The following is a 23,223-nucleotide window of genomic DNA, read 5'->3' on the forward strand; positions in this document are numbered from 1 at the left end:
TCTCTTAATTTAGTTGATTTTATCTCAGTCTTTAGAAGATTATCTTGTTGATAGTCATTTCACACCAGAAAATATTATTTTCAGCTTACTCTATGCGCTTCTATTAATTTATTTGATTTGGTGTTTCGTTGTTATTAAGATACTGACTAAATTAGCACAAGCTATTTCAATAATGTTCACTTAAAATAAACAACTTTCTGTTATTATAGGTTATCCGAATTTGTCTTCTGGTGTAGGTAATCTAATACTAGTATCAGAGAGCCAAACATTATGCTCGAAAGAAAGTAAAGATCAAAATCTTTAGAAACTTTAGCTTAGCAAAGAAAGATAAATACAGTGCTAAACTGACAGATGAAGGTAGCTTAGTCAAAGGCAACTAGTTTGGCTCTTTTTTTTTATCACGGAACTAAAGAATACTGGACGACAACAGAAGCTACGAAAATGGTTCTGCTTCCCGAAAGCATGTTTTTATTGATCAAGAATACAATAGGTTTATTTCTTTTGTATGCGCTGCTAAAGTGTTTTTCCTTAAATTTACTTGACTTTGCAACATGTTTGTATTCTCCTATGTGCAAAAATTTGCTATTTATTTTGAGACTGCTACTTTTACGAGGTAAGTATATGTGTATATTATTAGGGAATTGATAAGATAATCTCAATGTCCCTTAACGATATTACTAAGCTAAAATAACTATCGAATCATTAACTTTATTCTGTATGAAGACAAAAATGTATACTCTAATAAACTGCGAAATCTAGCAGAAACATAATGAGAAAGCCAATGGAAACAAAGCTCAGTTCACAGGTAAGATGAAACATGCCCCCCAGTGGCACAGCGGTATGTCTGCGGACTTACAACGCTAGAAACCGGCGTTCGATACCCGTGGTGGGCAGAGCACCGATAGCCCATTGTGTAGCTTTGTGCTTAATTTCCAACAAACAAGATGAAACATACAAAAAGAAAATAGGGTAAAAATGTTATATAAGTGAAATTCCATAGTAAATATAGTATTGACCAGTAAATTGTACAGACAACGAGTATCGTAGTTATTTATATACATATACAATATAAATTCCCAACACTAATTTGACACGTGATCAATATATTTTACTCTTTACGAGATACATTTATAAACTTACAAGGAGGAATCTCCCGTAATAGTGCCTATAGAAGCATTAGTTAGTTTGTTAAACACATTTCATGCATATTTTTATTCTGAAATCTACTGGGCCGGACGTGGCCGAGTGTTTTTCGTGTTCGGACTGTGAATCCGAATCATGGTTCTCTGCCCTTTGACGCAAAAACATGCTCCACACTTTGTAGCTGTGGGTGTGCTATAAGAGTGCCATTAAATTTCCACTATTCGGTCAGAGAAGAATAGCCCAAGAGATGACAGGAGGTGTTGTTGACTAGTTGTGTTCCCTTTAGTCCATCAGCTCAAAAAGATGGCTACGTGCAGTTAACCTTTTTGCCACTGTGCGCGAAAATTCTGAAACATGTTGAATGTACTTCCTGTTAGCTTAAACTGTAATAATTGGGTAGCATGTGGTCGCTAAAAAAGAAAAAGAACGAACGACGCTCAAATCAATTTAGTTCATATGAAATCGGTGTCTTACATAGCAAAGAAATTCAAATTTAATTTGTTTGCAGTAGTTTGTTTTTGTATCCAAGACTTATGAAAAGAGCTTCCTATAAAACGGCAAGCAATTAAGCATATAGACTCCAGCGATGTACTAATCTATTTTGTTGTATTATAATTAATACTTTTATTGCTTACTTTATATATTATTTAATAAAACAGTTTTATTCTTCTTTTATTTAAAAATTGTCACATTAGTGGCACTTTTAAGGCACTTGCATTTCTGTCACCCCTGTGAGTCAGTGGTAAGCTCGAGGTTTTATAACGCTGACATTCGGAGCTCGATCCCTGTTATGGGCTTCTTTTTACTATTTGTCTATTCAAAGTTAGAGAAGTTAAAGTGTGCAAATATCCGAAACAAACAAACAAAAGTTTCGTTAATAACCAAGAACTTCAATAGATTACCAATAACATATAATAAAAGTGCAAGTTGAACCATACAAATATATTCAGTTTCTTAACTTGAAACATTTCAGCAGGTTTCAGACTTGCCCAATGTTAAGGTTCATAGCGATCTATACAGTTACTAGATTTTTAATGACGTAACACATTATATTTGCTTATTTTTTAAGAATTTTTTTATAAGCCCGAATCTTCTAGAAAATCTATAGCTTCTGCATGCAACGGCTGGAGACATCATGACGCCATCAACGCCATACTCTTTCAACTTACTTTAAACAGAACAATGAAGCTGATAACTGCTCTTTGTAGTTTTCTATTCAGATTGAACATAAAATAATTATACACAATTATACCACATGATGAAGTCTTGAGGCTCTGAGGGTCTAGTTTAATCAGGAAAATAAACGGTTGCTCTGATAAGATAGTCTGCGCTCTTTTTACAGTAAACGCCTGCTCTTTCAATAGTTTATTTTACGATCAAACAGACGGATTAGCGATGAGCAAGAAGGTGGTCTTTTCTTTTTCCGCCTTGTTTGTAGATTACATAAAAAGTAAAACTTTTCGACTTACGATGAACCAACACCAGTTTTATAAGAATGTCTGGCTTGAAACTTTCAGCCATGATAAACTACAAAGATTTATCAGTTTTTTTTAACATTTATCATTCGGACCTTCATTGCACATGCAAAATTTCAAACCAATTAATATATTTCTTCGATATCACCTTAATCATAACAACACAGAACATCATTGAGATATCTGCCTATTCTAAGCCAATTTATTCTATGTCTTTAATTAAAACTCAACCTATCTTATCTGTTCTAAAAACGCAATTCCAAAGTCACAATTTAAACGTCTTCACCATTCATGTAATTCCATGGTTGGCTTCACCCATAAGGCTAAAGAAATGCGTGATTTTTCTACGTTAGAGGTTATTATCAATACAATACAAATTTAGCATATGAAGATTTTTCAAGGATAACTTATGACACGGAACAACTAATAACTTGAAGACAAAATGAATTCTTAAAAAAAATTAAATTTCCTTCGTTTTGACAAATGATCTACAAAAACATGTACATGTTTTTAGCATTATTCAACAACATTTTGATTTACTTAAAAAACACCACATTTGGGGTCCATAATTCAAGATATAGCCGTGATTTTATACCGACACAATAAAAACATGAAAGGTACCTAGTGTTTGCAAACGTCCACAATGCAATATTTATTCTACAGCATTATTTGGCTATACTGTGGCCAACTTTAAATAGGGAAAAACTGCCACATGTCAGTTGGACAAGAACGTGAGTAGTCTTTTTAGCATTCAAAGTTATGATATAGCTAGACCTATGGCGAAAATTTCAATCAGCAAGACCAGAACATTAGCCTCTTTAGAATATTAACCCTCCACTGCACATCGTCAGTTTTAAGAAAATATACAACAGCAAGAAAATGAATTTATCAAGTGACGTGGCACTATCCATCTACAAGAAACAAACGAAAGGTTTTCTTTTCTATAAATTTATTTTATTCATATATGTTTTGTATTTATTATGTTTTTCGTCATTAGAGGGACCCACTATCGTTATGTCATCGAATTAGTTATCTGATACTTTTTCCTAACAACGCGTTTCTTTCACTTTAATAGTCATTTATGTTATATTACTTTTCTATAAATTATACATAGGCATTTTTAGCCACCTAATTTTGTTTCGAACTTCCCCAAATACATGTGTAAGTCTAACTGCATTGCGAATCACCACAGACTTCATTATAATTGTTGTACGTTATTCTGTTAGAACATTACACGGTTAGAACTTAAAACACTTTTTGTTCTGCCTTAGTTTCATGCTGCCTTGCACACTTCTGAAGTGGATTGTCTTACTCGAAATGCCAAGTTTAGAATTAAAAGGTTCTGTTCCTATAGTAAATGTTTTTGATACTAATTTTTACTTTAAAGAAGTAATCATTTCATGTGGTTCGGCGCGCGTACATCTTTAATACATAGAACCACCAGTTATAGATAATGGATAACAACCTAGCGTCTTTATTACTAGTTCTAATAGGGCGTTTTTGTTTTTTTATTATTTGTTTGGTGTTGTTCAATGCTTCCACAAAAGGTGTCGCTGTAGAATTATATGGTTTGATATCATGTAGTTTCTCTTGCGAAATCATTTGTGTAGAGATTTAGTGAAACCTGTAGGTATATGTCCTCCCTACTTTTACTGATATAATGACAAGTGTTGTGGATAGTGAATGCATTTTTTGAAAAATTATGCCACGGTGTTTTTTATATAATAATGAACTCTTAATCAGACTTTTGTAGCATTCCAGCAGATCTTTTTACACTCAAAGTTTTCAACAGCTGTGAAGCGTAGTGCTGTTTGTAGTTTTTGTATTTGGCTTTTACATATTGAAAAATAATGGTTATTTTCACATTGCTTTAAACATTATGTTAAATTCATTCCAACTCACAAATTCAGATTTAATTCTGCATAATATCTTCCTCCATTTCTCTTGCTACTATGATGACTATTCTGAGATGTAAGGTAGTTATTACACCTGAGAATACCACAGAGTAGGACAGTGACGTTCAAGTTTGGTGCTATGACCATAACATAAGATCTGTTTATGTGGAGTTTTATGTGTTTCTTTTACACATTTTGTAGATTTTACTGATTTCCATGATTATCTTACTTTCTGTGCTTTCCTGAATTCTTCTTATAACTTGGGAAAACAGGACAATCCAGAAAGATACCTGCAACAATCTAACCCCTGCTTTGGTGAACAAATTACAGTGTTCTATAATATGTGAAAATACATAACCCCGCCCATTTATACCAATCACAAACACATAATATTGAGAAGAAAGATCTCCATCTGGAACAATGACACAAGCTGCGTTCACAACATATCCATTCAACAATTCTGTCTATCTAAGTTGCAGTCATCCCTGGTTGAATTTAGCTCTTCATCAGACCAGTCCAGTATTTTCTATTCTTAGCATACCGTGTTCATCTGATTCCTGCTTCTGCCGCTATATCATCTCTCCATATTCTCTTTTGCCTTCCCTTAGATCTTTTCCCTGTTCTAATTTGCCATTCCATTGTTCTTAATGTCCATCTATTATCAGAATACCTTGCTACATGCCCATCCCATTTCCATTTAGTTCTTAGAATGTACCTTACTGTCTATTATATTTCAACCATTGCATATCTCAAACAGCTGGAGAATGAAATAAGTATTCGTGTATTTATGCTATTTCACCATATCATGACAAAAGTAAATTTGGTATATTCAATGTTTTATTTGTTTCTAAAAAGGCATGTTTAACCATGCCTGTTGAACTATTTCATCAATATGGAGCTTTATTAATTATTTCTTTTTTAAAAAATTCAATAAACATTGCAGTTAGAACACTTGACAATGTGGACTGAGAGTGTTTGGCCTGTGACAGAAAGACACCCATGTATTATTCCTTTGTGGTTGCTACAGAATGTACTAAAGTTTTGTCAGAAAGAAATCATATGGAAGTAAGATGTCTGTGAGAATGGATTCCCATGGTCAAAAACTATAGGTCAGCACTTGCATTATACCTTGCCTAATTTCAGTTATTTGTGTAAGAACCAGCGTTTGTACACCCATCCGTCTACACTGAAATTGGGTTCTAGTATAATGAAAACCAGATAATGCTGGAAGACTCATGTTTCTGTTAATGATAGCTGTGGCTATATGGCAATGATACAGTGGAGTGTATAGTTGTATGTCAGTCAAATATAAGTCCTATACAAAGCCTACTGGATTGGGTCATTCACTTGCGAGACACTTTCTACAGTCAACAGACATGTTACTACAAGTATGCTTTTAGATATAATACTTGATCAGAACAATTGTAGCTATGACTGGGCTATAATAACTCTGAGCTCTCACCTCTATCAGAATTTCTGACTACTCAATCATGACTTTTATGGTGTAAAATAAATTGATTTTGCCCTACAGGCAAGCTAGTATTCAACTGGATTTGTAAAAAATTCCACGTTTATCTTATTTGTCTTATAACCTTATCTTCTCGGGATGGAATAAAAATATCTATTTCACAACTTTACAAACTTGGAGGAATATTCAAAAGTTCCAAGCATCTTGGGGTTCATTTAATCTTATCAATGATTGAAGTGGAACCGACTGATAAATGTGTGCTTCTAACCGATACATCTCATGTAGAGGCTCTTGCAGAAGCTATGAACAGGTTAGCCCTGGAATTGGAGGAGGAGCCTACCAGACCACCACCATCATTAGCTGTCTCTCCAGCCTCAGCTAGAAACTAAAGCAGTTCACTTTGGATTTACTGAAAATTGTCGTTAGGTAAAACTAAAACATACTATATTTGGATCTATTTCAAAATATCATAAAGAAAAGTTTTATTTTCCCAAATACTTTCATTAGTAGTACCATAATGCAACTACACCATTGCATCTTTTCAATTCTAAAGTTTATTTATATTAAATATTTCATCAATAATTCTGTTGTACAACAAAAATATTATGACAGTTTTCTGTGTTAAATGGTTTTATGCAATGCTGTATCATTTTGCAGTTTTATCTATTTTTACATTTATCTTAAAAGTGAGTCTAATATAATGCAAAGAGTAAATTTTTATTTTGATCATTGCTAAAACATTTTGTACTGCTTGTTTTATCTATATGCCTTGCACTTTAAATGTTTCACATCAAATGCATAAATGATATTTGATATTGATTATTTTTTATCCGATTGAATTTTATAGTTAAGATTAAAGCTAGTCTGAGGGTGGTAAAGGAAATTGGAATGTGAAGCATGCCCGTTGTTGTTGTTGTTGTTTTCATTTTATTTAGGCAGGTGAACATTTCACCCAAAATTTTCAGAATTTATCTCCCTAACATGCCAGTGTCATAGTTATTCATTGCCATAAGTCATTCCTGGTCAACAATTCATCAAACCTTATCACAACGTTGACCGTCTAAAAGTCTTAGTCCTTCAGTCAGTTTCTGTGGAAAAATCCATTCGTCCACACAAAATAGAAAGTAGATTGATTTTCGACCATGGATCTCTACAGCCTCAAGAAATGAATATTGATTTTTCCGTCCTGTAACTTTATCCGTGTTATATTTTTTCTTTTATCAAATCTTTTTTTACGTTCAGTAGTCTGGATGTCTGTCTCATATAACCAGACAAAACTGTTGTTTCCTGTATAAACTTATACACTAGTGATGAAATCACACTCGACTGCTTTCCAAAAATTATCCTTAATATGTCGTTACAGATTCCAGAGTAAAGTTATGTATCAATAGCATTTTAGGTCTCTTTTTTTGACCACGGCAAGTACTGCACAGGAGGCTTTCAATACCAGAATATCATCTAGACTGGACTAGATGGTAGCTAAAAGTCTGTCTGAATGCTACTTCATATAACGAAAAATATAGCGATGTGGTGTTAACCGTCAGAAATTGATGAAGCAATAAAACCTAAAGGCCTAATATTAGTAATAAAAACCACTTTAGGGGAATCTAGGGGGTTTAATAATAGCCATTTTGTTCCATCGCTTCGCCAACTTTTGACGTTTAACACTGCATCTTTATCATTTATTTTTTTCCGTGTACACTCACAATATTGTTAAAAGCACAATTTACTCATTCAGTAATACTTCATAAAGTCATTTCTGAAGTAATGTGGCTAAGAATAACGGAACATGTATCTGTGAGTTATTTTAAACTACTGTTTTCTCTCTCCAGAGCACAAAGCATGAATGGAGTATTTTAAACATTTTGTAAATAAATAATCATTAGTTTTTAGAGGAGACTAGATTGCAGAATTTAAATAGTGTATTGAACTTTAACATACCTTATTATTTATAACATTTTCAATCTTTTGTATTCAGATTTTATTTTTTTTTTCATTTTATTTATAACTGACCAACTGAAATTCCTTTTCTTCTCTTGCTAGTAAAACATTTTAATTTATTGCATTTAAACTGAGCTTTCATTCTGTAAGCATAGACAACTGGTGGAAGGTATCTGATTGAAAAGTGTTAAGATAAAAATACCTTTGGTCAAACATTAATTGGGCTTTGTCACTTAATTATACTGCACTGTAGCAACAATTAGAAGCAGTCAGTCTTTGAAGTAGGCTTTTTGATATGTCAGTGTATTTTCTTTGTGCTGTTAAATGGGGGGGGGGGGGACAGAGCTCCAGCTATTTTAACAGATGTTTGATAACTAAATATGATAATATATTTGGGAAAATTTTCCATATATTTTTATTATAATTATATGTTATTATAAACATGATTTTTTCGCTTTATGATTATATAAAGTGGGGAGGGCAGTTCGTAAAACTTTCCCTGGGCGCAATAATACCTAGTTACACCACTGTGTCTGTTTGTCTGTGGGATTATTTAAATGCAGTAAGGAATAACAAGAAACCAATAGCTCTATTAATAGTAACGCAAGATTTGTCTCTTTTATTGCAGAAAATTAGAAATCTGGTTGACTAAAAATACTGAGCACTTCGAGTTGAGAAAATAGTCGGAAACTAAAATTACAGTTAATCAGGATCCTTCTTAGCTTACAATTATAGATACACATATATAAATATATATGGGGGTAAATTTAAAAAGTAATAACATTACACAATATAATGCATTATATAAAGTTTGTTCGTTTAGGAAACACGAAAAACTTCACAAGGGCTGTCAGTGTCAGCAATCCCTAATTTTGAATTAATAGAGAAAAAGAAACGCAGGTAGTCAACAGCACTCTCTGCCAGTTCTTGGGCTCTACTAGTGTAGTTGGATTTGACCGTCACTCTTATAACTCACCTATTGTCCAATAGTGCAGGGTGTGACATTGCGAATCGTGCACCTTCTGATTCATATATATATGTGCAAATATCGGGCCACGCCTAATGAGTGATATAAATATTATTGAAAATAGATTGCTTAACCTGCAACATAGTGAGAAAATAAAGTTGTATAGTTTTTGCCAGTTGTTCATAAGTCTTTTCACGAAGCTTTCATGTACAGTGACAGTATGTATAAAAATAAGGAGTTCTTAGAAGATAACAATGATTGTAGATTAACATAAAAGTCACGATTTTATACAATGGTTATAAGACTGTAGATGCTCTTAAAACACGAACTATATAAACACTAAGGCAGTAAAAGTAAAACAAATAAAAACGTGAAAGTCTTATAATGAGCTCTATATCTCAAGAGTTTGAATCACATCTTCGCAGTGGGAAAAACGTTAATACAACCTTGTATTTACTTTAATTGAAGAGGATTTGTTTTCGTTAGCTGAATATGTCATGTACCGTGACTCTGCACAACTAGAAACGCTAATTTATTAAACTTACAAAAGAGCCTATTAACTAATTATTTTATTTATGTAGATTTCTGCCCTTCTCGGGAGTGAATAGGTAATCCAATAAATCTTTTAGCTAAGTTGTACAAAGTGTAAAATTAATCTTAAGAATTTCAGTTTTATCGGAATACTAGGATCAAATCAGACGGTAACTCACTAGCAGCTGTTGTACGATTAGATAGTCAAACAGTTATTCTATATGACTAATTAAAGGAATGCCTAGCCACCCTCGTGTCTTCAAGTGTCACTTAATTGGTTCCTTAAACTAGATTTCTTAATCTTCTCGTCACACTTAACACAACCTACAATAAGAGCTAATTGCTTTAAAGAAATTGAAAATAGATTGATTCAAGTTGCTATCATATTTAAGTTATCTTATTTTCTGGTGTTTTAATATAAATCTTAATGCATGTATGTCATTAGCCACTCCAAATAATGCCCTGTTGTTTTCAGATAGTAAAATGTACAACTCATGAAGTGTCCTTTAAGTTCACACAGTGATTTATAGAACGTTTTCTTTGAGCAGTATGTTGAAATGAACACTTGCTGCCTGTTTTTCCTAGACATGTCCGTAGCTATAATTGTTTCATTTATACATACAAAGCTGTGTCTTGGAACCTTTAGTTTTTGTTTGTTTTTTTTTTATTTTTATTGAAGTTGAATTGCGCTAAAATTAACATAATTATGTGTTGAAATTTTAAACTTAAGATTTTATACATACTGAAGAGCTTTAAATACAATGATGAGAATGAAGAGGACGAGAGATGTTTCAAAAGTAGTTTCTCTAATTTCAAATATGGTAATAATTTGTTCCATTTACTGTGGTTTTTCACACATTGCACCATTACACTCGATATCGTTTTCTTTTTATCATTATTAGTGTGATATATTTGAGAGATTTATTTTTAATAGGAATGAAGCCTCGAGTAAAGGACCACTATCATGCTCACCAACTGTCATTTTGGTTAAATCTGCTCCCAGCATTAAATAGAACAAGTTCTGAAGATATTAATTTCGAGCACCATAGGCTCCATGATTACAATAACCATTTATCTTACGATGGAATCATTCGTGGTCATAATTCCTATTCCAGTCAAGTTCTCACTACCGTCTACTCGACCAAAGAAGATAATATTCCCACGGATATCAATGAAAATAGTTCGGGTTTCGAGGTCAAGTCGAACATGGAAGTAACTTCTCGATCTGTAGTGGAGAATAACGTGATCGTCACTAGCTCAACAAATAACACAGAATCACAAAATGTCGTGTATCAAGAAGGAATATACTCCACAACACTCAGCGTGACCATCGCTGTAGGGTGCTCGCTTTTAATCTTGAATGTTTTAATCTTTGCTGGGGTTTATTATCAGAAGGACAAAAAGCGAGATTTCAAGGTGGACAAAAGAATATACGAGGTAAACTATAAAAATACGATACGACGATAATACATAGTAATAACAGCTTTTGAAGACTTAGCTTTTTCCAAAAAAAAAAGAATAAAAATTCCATATATCCCTATTTTTCATTAGGATAAAATTAATAAATTCTCATGTGTTCCTGTAGCATTAGATATTTTCTCACTGTAGTAGAAGTCATTATAATTAAGTAATAATAAAATTAAGTTGATTAACAAAAAACATATATATATATATATTACACATTTAGCACCTTACTGATATCCTCGTGATATCTTGTATCAAGAGAACCTAACAAGAGAATCAAAACAAGAAATTTGAGTTTAAAGTTCATATTCTTACAGCAACCAGAATGCGGTGATGATGACCCATTGCCAAAATTAAACCAAATGAAAATGGAACTAATGCATACCAGAGCCCATTCTTCCACCATACCGTCCACTCATCCGCAAGAACTGTGTTTTCAACTCCCCCTTTCTTCTATACCTGTCCATACTGTTCCCTATTCCACCGACCAAGAGAAAACTCCTCCTCCAGAAGGCCAGCCGCTCTTGTCACATAGCTTTCGAGGACCAACGACTGTTCGAGCTAGCCAGGAGATGAGGGTGTGAGTAGGTGTCTGTTAATGAGTATAAGCATGATTCGGTTTCAAAATAAGAATTAAAACAGTTGTTCTATTTCGAGATGAGGGGTTGAGAATGAATCTGTTAATGAGTATAAATGATCGCAGTTCTGGTCCAGAACACTAACTAGAACAATTATTGTGATTAGGAACTAGCTGAGGATAATGGTAGAATTTGTAAGCTTTAATATACATCTATGACTGTTTTTTCTGGTGTTTTTTTTTTTTGCACTGGTGTGAACAGATAGATTTATGAAAGAAAGCACAGCTCTAGTTGAGATTAGTCTCTATGATATATTTTCTGTTCAACATTACTCAGAATGTGAAGATAACTGGTGTCACTGTATGAGTATAATTACCTTTCTAATTGTGATTTGTCCTTGCTATATTGTTGTTTCAAACTAGCAAAAGATATGAGTATTGGTAGATGTTACTTCAAAAGCGATGGTTCTTAACATGAAGTAAGGATGTAACTTGTAAGTAACATTCAGTTGATGATTGTAAACTATATTCTTATTCAGATTTGACATTACGTTGTTACATGTTATTGTTGGTTTTAACTTACCCAGGTGGTAAAAATGTAAATAAATGAGCAATCATGACTATTAACGTACTTCTTATTCAGATCAGATTCTTAAACTATAGTGATACTTTGCATATTACTATTATGATATATTGTAAAATCAGGAAAATATTTCTATTTTGTAATTAATCTTCATCAAGCTGTATTAGGTTTTGTCTCAAGCTATAAATTCTTAGTAAAATATCTAAAATCACTAAAAGAATCAAGAAGAAAACTTAAGAACTTAGGAAACACAGACTTCAGAATAATAATAAAGTAATTTTCATATTTATATGACGTTTGGTTTAAGTATAATACTTAATACTACTAATAACAATTTCAACTTAACCTTTTCTTAACACTAGTTTCTTTTTTTTTTGTAAACGTGATGACTTTTGAACGTAAGTTAATGACATATATCTACAATAAAATACACAAAAATATTCATATGTATACACATTTTCAGAGATTAAGTACGTAATATTTAAACTATTTTAAAGTCTCACCACAGTCCATGTTGCCACATCCAATCATGCTCTTTCTGGCGACCATGCACCTTGACAATAGCCCTGCAACATACTTTTCCATTACAAAATTCTCCGTCGTAAAGTTTTCACAGCACATCCTACCCGATGCTTTCCCTATTTCACTTAGTGGATGATAACTATAGATTCCCAGCGCCTGTATGAACAGTCAGATCGCACAGAAATCCATAGGCGGTGCGTTCGGCCACTTGGCCAGTATTTCTTCGTACTGAATAACACGAATACCCGTTTCATTCTCCAGCTGCTTGAGGTATTCGGCAGTTGAACTGATATGTCGTGGATGCAGCTTGTTTCGCTTTTCCGGATGGAAATGTTTCTATTATGTTGGACAATGTTGCCTGGGGCAAGTAGACGGCTTTTGCTACTGACCTTTCTGTTCGTGGATTCTCACTTAACATAACACTCCGTACTATGCTTACCACAGCTGAGGTATGCTTTGTTGCAGGACTCCTTATGGTTGTTTCTGTGCCACAAGCTTATCAATTTTCTTTTGTTTTCCAGTGTCATTAAGTATAATCAATATCCTTGTCTTGGGAATTCTAAATCTCCGATCTGAACACATATTCATGATCTGAGTGTATGGATACTTTACATCGGAAAAAGTTGTAACATATCTTTCTAAAAGTGATCAATGTTCAGTGTCATCCCACTATGTACAAAACAATGTTAAGATTTATTTCTGGTTCACTTTATTCCACCGCGACTTTATATTTGCTGTTGTTGTCACGTAACTTGCTGATTTGTATATTCCAAATCGTTTTATTATAATGTGCTAAACTCTGTATATGAAATACAGTTTGATAAAGAAGTGGAGCTATTTTTGGATTATAGCCAGAGTTCTGATGGAACAAACTACCACTCCTTTTACAAAACAAGTCCAAATGCAGTGTGACTTCAGAGTCTGTCCTTTCCTTCTCTCTTGGGTGGCGTTTAACCCAAGTTGGCAGTCTATGCTATCAAAGACAAATTCTACATGATGTTCAATATGTCAGTGTGCATTATCATGTTAATGGAGATATATTACTTCTCTGTAGAGTTTTATAATGCTTGCAGTGCAGAATTTTACACTACGTCACAAAACAACAGAGCATTCAAGGATCCTTTAAGTGTTTTCAGAGGATCAAGTTCAACCAGCTAAGGCATGATCACACCATAATACTGTCCCCGCTAAAGTTTAACAGCACAGTAATGTCTGAAGTGTTACCCATGCTGCTCTCAAATGCATATATGTGTATATCTGAAGAAAACAACGAGTAGCTGGATTTATCCCTCATATTATGGTTATTTCTTAATCATTCTTCCATTGTTTCACGCTCAAGACACCATAATAGCTTAAATCTTATATTCACGGTTGTGATGAGTGTCTTATGGGCTGCAACCATCTGTGAAGACCAGCAACGCTGAGCTCCCTACCTGCTATCGTTGTGCTGGCTTGCATCCTTAAACTCTTGTTAAAATTCTGGATGATAGATTTAATAATAAATGTGCAATTCAATTTCAAACACGTTTTTATATTTACATAACCCAAGCAGCAGTTATTCCAAATTATAATGTCCAATGGTTTTCTAGTGCTTGATTATATTTCTCAAACTGGTAGATAGCCTGAAATGTTTTGGATATTTATGCTTTCAATGTTCCATTCAGTAACCATTCCATAAGCTCTTGTAAATAGTAACAGAGGTCCAACTGTTATTCTCTTAATCTGGTCAAGATTCATCTATATCCACTTGTACCAAAAGAAGAATATTACAAACACTGTTATGTGGGAGCCAACAACCAGTCTAAAAACCACTTATTTCAAATGCAAACAGAAGAACTGAGCATCACTGCTGCTTGGAAGCAAACCTATAGAACTAAAAAGATGTAGTCTAATGAGAGGTTTTTCGGCTTTTTCTGTACTGGCGGTATGATCATAATGAGGAGAAAACCACTCAACCTGTTTGTGTTTGTCCAAGATAGTTCAAACTGCTGGAGGCAATATAATGTTGTGTGGAACGTTCTAGTGGCAGGTTTCTATAATTCCTTTAGAAAGGCAAATATTACTTATAGTGTACCTGAACTTTGTTGTCGCTCACGTACACACCACAGTGTATCATTTCCACCCTAAAAATCAAGGTCTTTTCTAAGACTGTAACGAAACAATTCATCACGTTCATATTGGTTAATGCTTGAGTATCTATTGGTTCAACCTTCGCAGCGAAAGGATTACATTCTTTGTTATGTAGAAGTCTCAAGGAAGTAGCAGTCAGTGCTGAATTTGAATAATATTATATTATTTTAAATATTACTTATTGCCTAGTGTTGTTTACATTTTACATTTTTGTATAAACTATTGTTTATATAAAATTTTTACACGAATGCTTGACGTTAAAATTTGCCTGCATTTGCTCTAATATGCAATTATAGCTACATCCACGTCATATAGAATATTACATTAAAAATAGTTGCCGGCCACAATGTTTTATGTTTTGTTTATATCACTGGTTATTCATATTTGTTCGTTTTATGAGAAAACATAAAGATTAATGTAATATGCATGTCTACTTGTCTCACATATATTCAAACTGTAGCTTGATGCCCTTAAGTCCAAAATATTTACTTTTAAAAGCTATATAATAGCTTACAACCATGTAATTATTTCACAAAGTAGAAAGTTTCAGGTATAATTACATAACATCAGATAATAGTGGCTTCACTAGATAAGTCGAAATTGTCATACACATACTACTATGGGGTAAACAAAGTGGGGTACACAGTCTTATTAAGCAACTTACTATCCAGTAAACACACACATGGAATTATAAAAGCTGTTATTAATAATAATGTTAATACTCATACATATAACTTAGGCAAAGATAAAAATATGTGCATATATATGTATGTAGATTTTGTTAAACAAGACCGATGTCTGTAGGTTTACTTTCTTCTTAGAATTATTCTCAAGAAGTCGATAAGCCGTCTTAACGTTGTTAGAACAAAGGGTAAAAGTTGTGGATAGTGATGAGTTGGCCGATGCGTTTCGAATGCGTTCTGCATCCATTATCAAGGCTGAATGTTGTGTGAATTGTGATTACTGTTGGTAGATATTTATAGGTATGGGTAAGCAGGTGGTGGTATCTAGCTCGTGGAAGGCGTTAATTGGTGGAGTGTTGTATTGTGGCTTGGGGGTTTCTCGCCAAGAAGTAGCAGTGTGCGTGCTGTTCCTGTCGATTGTTTGTTGATTATGGGAGTTTACTGTAGGATTTTTATTGCTTCGTGTAGTTGAAGAGTTGTGAAGTCGTTAAATCGGCGGTTTACTTTAGTGTTTTGTACTAGGTCCTGACGTGTGAGTTTTTGGTTGTGGATGCGGGCACAATGTTCTTTGATGGCTCCATTTTGTAGATGCATTGTTAGGCGTCTTGACAGGGTTGTGTTAGTCATTCAGATGTAGGAGACGTTTGCCAGGAGCTCGCAGTCTCCTTTATTACACTTGTACTCGTAAATGACGTTCACTTGCTGTAGATCTGTTGTCTTTTTAGCAGGGCAAGTTTAGCCTGTCAGTTCAGAATGAAAGAATACTATGTGGTGATAGCCCCCTGTCCAACTTTGGGCTAAAATTCTGAAACAAACCTTTGAAATAAGTCTGTTCTAATTTTTCTGTAATATTTGTACATCCTTTTATTTCTTTATTATATAATCGGATATTTTTGTAAACATTTCCTGTTTGGAATATGCGCTACTCTAAACGTCTAGGAAAAATGTTTTTTATTATTACCGACGTTCTCTCGTGTTTAATTAACCTGCTGTTTTCAATACATTGTTCAGACGAGTAATGTACTAACTTAGAAAGAGTAAGCCGTTAAATATGTGTTTACAACGAGCTATATAATTTTTTTTAAAATAACTAAATAAAACCATGTGTTTACAATAATAATTTCTGAAAAATGGCTATCTTAAACAAAATCGGGTAAATATTTACAGTATATAAAACTGAAGCATATAATTATATGGGAAAGTTTTTCTTTGTGTAAATAACCTATAAAATGTAAACACATTACCGCCTTGATTAATACAAAAAATTGGAAATTATCTGAACTATAGAAATTTCTGGATTATTACAAATGAGACCCATTGGATGGCTGGGGCAGCCGGGAAAAAATTAACTCTTTTGTGTGTGAATACAGAAAAGATTTTACTACCAGTTATAACTCATCAAAAACGTTTGTTTGTTTCTTATGAATTTCGTGCAAAGCTACACGAGGGCTATCTGCGCTAGCCATCCCTAGCTTAGTAGTGAACTACTAGAGGGAAGACAGCTAGTCATCACCACCCACCGCCAACTCTTGGGCTACTCTTTTACCAACGAATAGTGGAACTGACCGTCACATTATAACGCCCCCACGACTGAAAGGGCGAGAATGTTTGGTGGGACGGGGTTTCGAACCCGCGACCCGCAGATTGCGAGCGCCCTAACCACCAGGCTATGACGGGCCCATCGAAAAAGTGAATCTTGTATGAAGATGGTTTATAATTCAGCAAATATTGATGGGAAACTGATACCATTATCAGATTTTTCGTTAACCCTCTAAGAACGTTTATACCTATTAAAATACCCTTTAGTATATCTTTGAGAGGTTTAACATTACACATATTTTTTTTAGTAATAATGGTGCACAATATGATAAAGAACTATTACAAACCTCGGTATTTAATATGACAGAATGTTATTATCAAAGTTCAACGTACCAATCAGAATAATAGTACTTTGAAGTTATGAGTCGTTTTGTATTAAAGACTTGAGATCTTTTCATCTAAGGTACAGAAAACAACGAGAACCACATACTGAAAAATAATTTTAGATATTTTCTGGACTTCGTAATAAAACAACCAGTGATTAGTAAGCTACAGTTTAGATAAGCTAGGCTCAGAATTACGTTAATTTATTGCTTGCTTTCTCTCTCAGAATTTATAGATTTTAAATTTAAACAATTGGAATTTTCAACATTAGAGATACCAAAACTTCAGGTATAGTTGTCTCTGCCCCCCAGTGGCACAGTGGTATGTCTGCGGACTTACAACGCTAGAATCCGGGTTTCGATACTCGTGGTGGGCAGAGCACAGATAGCCCATTGTGTAGCTTTGTACTTAACTTCAAACAAACAAACAAACAAACAAAATAGTTGTGTCTACTATTGAACTAGCGACCAAAGGTAAGGCAGCCAATTAAGAGAGACTCCAAAATGAAAAAGTATAAGTTTCCTTTTTACATGTCCTTTTATTTGATCATAATCTTTAGATAATGGGCTTAGATAATCAAAAGATATCTAAGAGAGTCACATAACACTAATTTTGAAACAGTAAAAGCTAAAAGAAATGCTTGAAAATCTTTGAAAGAAAAATGTATTAAAACATAGTTCTGTCGCAGTTTCCAAATAATAAAAAGTAAAAATCATATCTGAAACTTATCAACTTCGATAATGTATATATATAACAAAATTAGATTCTATTTTTCAAATAAAGGGCACATAGATATCAAACTGCATCAAACATAAATGAACTTCTGTTTCTTTATGTTGTAGTAACAGAATCGAATACATTCCTAACAACATAATTCGTAATTTGATATTGAACTATGTGTATGCTACCGAAGTAGCATGTCGCCTCAGATGTGAGCCATGGCGCACCCGGGGACATGTTTAACATCTAAATATTTGATTCACGGCGAGTTTCCCTTCATTCGTCATTGTAATACCGCCGCTAGTATGTTTATGACTGGAATAATATGAAAATCTTTTCAGGAGAAGATTATTCAACGAATGAGATTGTTAGACGATGTAGAACTAAAGGATACAACTTTTCCAAGAACCCAGTCTTCAATTATCTCCATTGAAGCAAAACAATGTGTTTAGGAAAGCAAAATGTTCCGAAGTCACGATCATATACACGCTAGGGTAATGCTCTAGTTATAGTTAGTTACGAAACAGAACCTTCTAACCTAAAAAAGCCATCGTAATGAAGCTGGACATATTTCCTAGCACTCTTAACAATATAATAATCAAGAATCTAAAGTGGATAAAAGCTCAGAAACTAAGCGTCCACAAGCTTCTAGGCATATCTCTAAATCAGCGTGTGTTATTATGAGTCAGGTAACCGACGAACATGGAATCATAACAACGCTTTTCGACGATATACCCGTCAAGTCCCCTAATGAAACTTCAATTAACTTGTGTGCCTTTGACCTTGTTAAACGTGGTCTCGGACGTCAACTTCCAAGTAGACTGGGGAGTCTATTCAAAGATTATTAAAGTGTATGGTCTAAGAATTATCTCGTCATCCCTCGAAAAAGCATTTTAAAATGGGAATTACGGTAGTAGGCAATAGTGCTTAATTTGTGGCTATTAAAGTGAGCACCATCGACGAAAAAAAAATAGTTCCAATGATAGCTAGAGTCCTGGAACATCGTACATGTGAAGCGTGATTAATCTCAGTGGAGACCTGCTGTGCTTGGTAGGTTACAAAATCTTAAATATCCTTTTATCTTCATACACCAGTCTGATATGAGAATTTCTTCCTCTCAAAATCACATTTTATGTATATAACGAAAAACAATTTTTATAAGAAAACTCTAAAATCCTAAGGCCAAAGCTCAAACAAACAAATAATGCATGATTCTTATTTTAAATTATAAGAAACTTCCAGGCGAAGCTGTCATATCATAAAATCTACACTTACTCCTCTTCATTACTAAGTGGCATCTTTCATAAACTTTCAGACAGTGATATTTATTTATATAATCACAATTAAACGTTCACTTCTTTGATAAAATATAAGTTTACAATAAGGTAGAAAAGAATATTATCAATAAAACTGACTTCTGTTGTGTCAGTTAAGTCTGCCATAAACTATTTCATTGAGAATGGAACTGCTTATTCAGCTAACCTTATCATCAACCATTACACTGTTGGTAGCTCTGCTTCTTCAATTAACTTCACCATAGTTTCTTTCATTTCCTTTAAAATCCTAGAGTTTTTTAACCCCGTTACACAGAGTTTAACATATTATTCCTTTTAAGAACGCTTTTGTGTATTTGTTTTCGCTTATCTAATTGTTTGGGAATGCTACGTTATCCATTTCGGTTTTGTTTTCATATAGCTCTAGGATCTGTGATAAGATACATGTGCAGTAAAGCGTTCCTCAATTGATAGACACTTTTGAACCTTACTAGATCATAAATAGTGGAGGTGCAACAGTAACACTATTTATTTAAAAGGAATGTCAACAATTCGTGGCACAAATAAAATACGTGCATAAAGTGGCACAAAATCAACGTCGAAAGCGCTAAGTAACATCTAAGTATTATCTGGAAGCCCTATAATCAACCTACTAGTTAAAAAAGAAGACAGCGTATAAATGTTCTTTTTTTAATTCCTTAAAGATTGAGAAATTATTTCGTTGAAGTAAAGATTCATGAAAACTCAGCAGCTGTTTGGTGGTCATGATGGACATGACTAAGTTTTTCGCTGACAATTTTTCTAATTTCTACCTTTATATGATTTAAACACATTTTACTTATTTTCGTGATCAGTGTGATCATTCACTCGTTTCTAGTCGAGCATGGGCCATGCTTACTTGAATGTCTATATTATGTCCGTCTAAAAGAACAATGTTTCATCTACCATAGCAGCAATGGGACGCTCTAAAATCAGCGAGGGTAGCTGTGCTGATGTTTAATAACGAATGACACGCTCCCTTTAATTAGAACAGCTTGTCCAGCATTGATTTATTGGGTCAGTGACGTTTTCACTTACCATTTGTATATCAAACTTAATTTAATGATCTGTGGCATACAGTGCAGTGTAGGTGATAATGTTAGATATAAAAACATTGGTCATACGTCTATTTATGTACAAGTTCATATTCTTATCACTTCTTACTCATATACAGTTAAGATATGTGTGTGAAAAATCAGCATCCATAGTATTATAACCTTTGATGCATGCACTGTATTAAGAGTGTCACAATGGAAATAACTACTAAATGCACGTTAAAGTAGTCACTGCAAAAGCTTCAAACCTATGGACACATTTTTGGATTGTAATGAATCCTTTTTTCCAAATTATTATTTTTTCCACAAGTGAGTCAAAGTTAAGTTTATGGACTTGCAACGCTAAATCTGAGGTTCGATTCTCCTAAGTGAACAGACTGAAGATAACCCATTGTGTAGCTTTGTGATGAAACAGCAACAATGAATCGATAATAGTTTCGTTTTGGGTTTACTAACTGGTTAAGTATTATTTTAATCCAAGTTACAGCTTTTACAGTAAAGAAGATTATTTTAGAACGGGTACGACGTTTCGATCACTGTCCGTTAAAACTTCTGTACTTGTAATCTTTCTTACTATAAAAGCTGTAACTTGTAGTAAATGAATATTTTATACATTGTATAACAAACCAATCTGTCTCTTATAACTTAATGAAATTTTAATGCATACATAATGCTTATTCAACCTTTATAACCCTAAAACTATCCCCTTTCTTGAATTAATGAGCTTTTGATTTAGTATGAGAACAGTTAAAGCTTTGGAACTGTAATTGCTGATGTTTCACGGTTTGTTATCACTCATGGCAACTGGTGTGTATCACATATTTTCAAACCTCTCAGTTCATAAATTACATTTCGTAGACTGTTTGTTCTTTTAACTTGTTGCTACTGAACCGGTAATGAGCATATGATTCCTTAAGACCTTTAACCAGAATCATTGGACAGTATATGTTTACTGAAAAGCAACAATTTACAAACAGCGATTAATATCACTGTAACTATTGCCTGATTATACTGCTTAGTTGCGTTGTTATCGACATAATGTAGTTCGTACGTTATTTTTTAGAACTTTTCAGTACCAGTGCTAGAAGTTCGTTGCTCGTACTGGAAAATTTAACAGAAAATGTACGCTACATTTGACACTAATTACCCAACAAAAATCGAAATATTCCTTTGGAATATTTCCGTTTCTATTCTCAAGATTAATATTAAACTAGATTAAATCAAAAATAATGTATAGTACACAGTGTTTCTACTCGCAACACATATAGATAATAAAACAGACTGGTCTCTGTCACATAGATCGTCTCGATTTTTAACCAATAAAATACTTATCTACTTAGCAACTTTACATATAACTTAACAAAAGGAATCAAAGTGTAACGCGTTTCCAGATCTTCTACTTCGTTTTAGCAAGTTGTCTACGTTAATGAATTAACAAAAACTGAGCTTTTTCGAGCTCCTATGGCCTATACCAACATCCAAGAGGACCCCAACAAAAGTATACAGACAAGAAACAATTATCAACTAAAGATATTTTTAAAAGAAAAAAAATGACTTGGAAAGGAATGAAAATACATTTTACTTGTTAGATCGAATATATATATATATGCGCAATGTCGTATTTCTAAATCAAATATTTTGTGTAGCATTGTTTTCAAAAAGACGGAGAGTTCACATTTTATTGCAACACTATAACTTTGATATATATATATATCAATATGTATTGCAAGCGGCTAAAAAAGAAAGGCGGAAAAATAGTATTTCAGCTATTTCAATACACACATATAAGCACTGCCATCATAGAAGGTGTCAACATCGACCGCCTACTACGCATAAGCTCGAACTGACGCCATTAGTCTGTAACACTAACAATCTACTTCCCTCAGCTGTCGCAAGAAAACCAAAACCAGATCTATGTCTTTCACAGTGTCACAACCGATATAAAAACAATGTTCGTTTGACTTCCAGCACTTGAACGTAAGTACTGGACATTAGAGGGAAATAATAGAAATCAGGTTTTAAAAAACAAAAACTCCAGTTAAAAAGTTGGATACTGTATTAAGTTTGACATTTTATGTCTAAAACTGTGGTCAATAGAATCTCAACACGATAAAACTCACAGATCTACTAACGCCTAAGATAATTTGTTTAGAAAGATTGACTGTAATCCTAAAAGTAAAGTTCTTCATGTTTTTTATTTGAGCAGAAAAGTAACAGTTATTGCATTTTGAATCCGTAGACTTACTGCTGTCCCCCTGGTGGACAACATTTTCAGATGTGACCACGCAGCACATACATCTATTTGTTATTCGTATCTTCTTCTACTTTGGTCATAAATGTTTCAAAATGAATTCAGTATATGAAAATAAATTGAGTTTTTTCGCAATTTTTTAACAAGTTATGAACATAAATATTCTGGTTTAACTGTACTATTGACAAGACTCTGCAAAAATAAAAAAACAATCACTGAATACTATGTTAAAAGTAACTACTTTACTGCAACAAATAATCAAAATAGCATGTGTAATTTCTAGCATTATGGTCCTAAATTATTCTTTTTCAAGGTTTTTATCAAGTTCACAAGTCAAAAAATAGCTTACATCAAAGCCTATATAGACAGCCAATTAAGCATCTTTGTTATCATCAAATAATCGAGTGTGTAATTAATTTAAAATAGTTTAGTTTTAATAGCCAATGTGTTAAACATTAATAGTTTTAATAGCCAATGTGTTAATCATTAATAGTTTTAATAGCCAATGTGTTAAACATTAATAGTTTTAATAGCTAAATAATAGTTTATTATTTTTAGTTTTAATAGCCGATGTGTTAAACA

At 33.5% G+C, this 23,223-nt stretch overlaps 1 protein-coding gene across 2 annotated transcripts in view; it reads left to right on the forward strand.

Annotated features, from left to right (window-relative positions):
• Positions 1–23,223, forward strand: part of LOC106464332 (neuroligin-4, X-linked-like) — a 153,780-nt gene that overhangs the window by 123,082 nt on the left and 7,475 nt on the right. The window contains exons 6-7 of one of the 2 annotated variants that reach the window (XM_022392567.1): positions 10,355–10,857; positions 11,202–11,464. In XM_022392567.1, coding sequence (XP_022248275.1) covers positions 10,355–10,857; positions 11,202–11,464 — 766 coding nt within the window. Of the gene's footprint in view, positions 1–10,354; positions 10,858–11,201; positions 11,469–23,223 lie in introns of both variants that reach the window. The other variant, XM_013924465.2, reaches the window with a different exon arrangement.

This window comes from Limulus polyphemus, unplaced genomic scaffold (assembly GCF_000517525.1).
Source record: "Limulus polyphemus unplaced genomic scaffold, Limulus_polyphemus-2.1.2 Scaffold59, whole genome shotgun sequence".
In the NCBI taxonomy this organism is placed as follows: domain Eukaryota; kingdom Metazoa; phylum Arthropoda; class Merostomata; order Xiphosura; family Limulidae; genus Limulus; species Limulus polyphemus.